Source organism: Poecilia formosa, unplaced genomic scaffold, assembly GCF_000485575.1.
Source record: "Poecilia formosa unplaced genomic scaffold, Poecilia_formosa-5.1.2 Scaffold649, whole genome shotgun sequence".
Classification (NCBI taxonomy): domain Eukaryota; kingdom Metazoa; phylum Chordata; class Actinopteri; order Cyprinodontiformes; family Poeciliidae; genus Poecilia; species Poecilia formosa.
The window spans coordinates 88,973-90,396 of NW_006800588.1; the positions used below are offsets into that span (position 1 = coordinate 88,973).

The window sequence follows — 1,424 nt, forward strand, 5'->3', positions numbered from 1 at the left end:
ATCGTCTGGTTCAACGGCACCGAAGAGGAAGAGACAACAGATCCACAGTACGTCTGTGAGTTTAAATTTGATGACAGCACCACTGCTGGCATAGTGAAGGTTGCTGTTCCCAGCACCCAACTGGCCATTGGCTTCTTCCTGCCGCTGCTGATCATGATCTTCTGCTACACCGCAATCATCATCACCCTGCAGAAAGCCAGAAACTTCCAGCGACACAAAGCGGTCCGAGTGGTGATGGTGGTGGTGCTGGTCTTCATCGCCTGCCACTTGCCTTACAACCTGGCCCTGTTGTATGAGACTGTCCGTTTGTTCAAACACATTGATTGTGAAGAGCAGGACTCCCTGCATACGGCGAAGTCTGTGCTGCAGACCGTCGCCTACCTGCACTGCTGCCTGAACCCGGTGCTGTACGCCTTCATCAGCGTGAAGTTCAGGAACCACTTCAGGAGGATCTTCCAGGATCTCTGCTGTTTGGGAAAGAAGATCATCACCCCGCGCCACCTCTCTATTGATGGGACCAATGAAGATGGTACGTCTTTTAGCATGTGAAGCTAATAGTGTCAGGAGCTCTGATTGAGATCTTCAGGTCTCCAAAGCAAAATCTGACCACAAAGGGAAGATATTAGAAAGTATTTAAAAGAAAAATCTAAATATTACAAACTGCTGAAGCTTCTTTGTGTTGATTGTTGCTTAGTTTCCATAAGAATCTTGGCTGCTGATGAACATGTGAACTGCATGAGGCATAGTGACGTGTGAAGGAAAATCATCTCTGTTTTGAATACATTTGGACAAGACATCAAAATTTCAACATATTTTTGGACTGATCCAAAAGTACCGGAAGATGTTTCTGATAGTTCAGAGTTTTTAGAGGAAGTGCCCACCACCCTCTGAAAAGGAAATATTACACCGTTTATGTACACTGCCTGTTTTAGTATAATACTTTATCTAGATGGCTCCAAAGTGCTTCACACTACATTCACCCATTCATACACACATTCACACACACATTCACACACGGATGGCGGGGAGCTACTACTGAGGCAATTTAACCAGGTTTTACCTGGAAACCCAATAAATGATCCTCTGTAGTCAGATTCACAGCCTTAAACTAAGAATTTGTTGAAGCACTTTTAATTAAATTTCACTTTCCAGGTAGGAGTCTATCTGTATCTTAACCTTTCAAAAGTTCTACAAATCTTCTCATCTATTTTCTTAATTTTGATGATAGCATTTGACAAAAATTCATGCTAATTGCTGTTTTATAATTGGTATTGCATTATGTTTTTATGGTGTGAAGCACTTGAACCATCTTGCAGTAATCAATTAAACTAAAGATAAAAGGATGGGTAAGCTTCTCAAGGTCTTTTTGTGTTCATTAGTCCTTTAATGCTATTAATTTTATTTTTAAAGCATGTTGCCACAAA

The 1,424-nt window shown here is 41.6% G+C and overlaps 1 protein-coding gene across 1 annotated transcript in view; it reads left to right on the plus strand.

Moving 5' to 3' along the window:
* The window catches only part of LOC103130580 (C-C chemokine receptor type 6-like), a 2,306-nt gene extending 1,667 nt beyond the window's left edge, over nucleotides 1-639 (plus strand). The window contains exon 3 of the mRNA XM_016666023.1: nucleotides 1-639. Within this exon, the coding sequence (XP_016521509.1) occupies nucleotides 1-549 (549 nt within the window). The 3' untranslated portion in view covers nucleotides 550-639.
* Nucleotides 640-1,424: the final 785 nt, after the last annotated feature.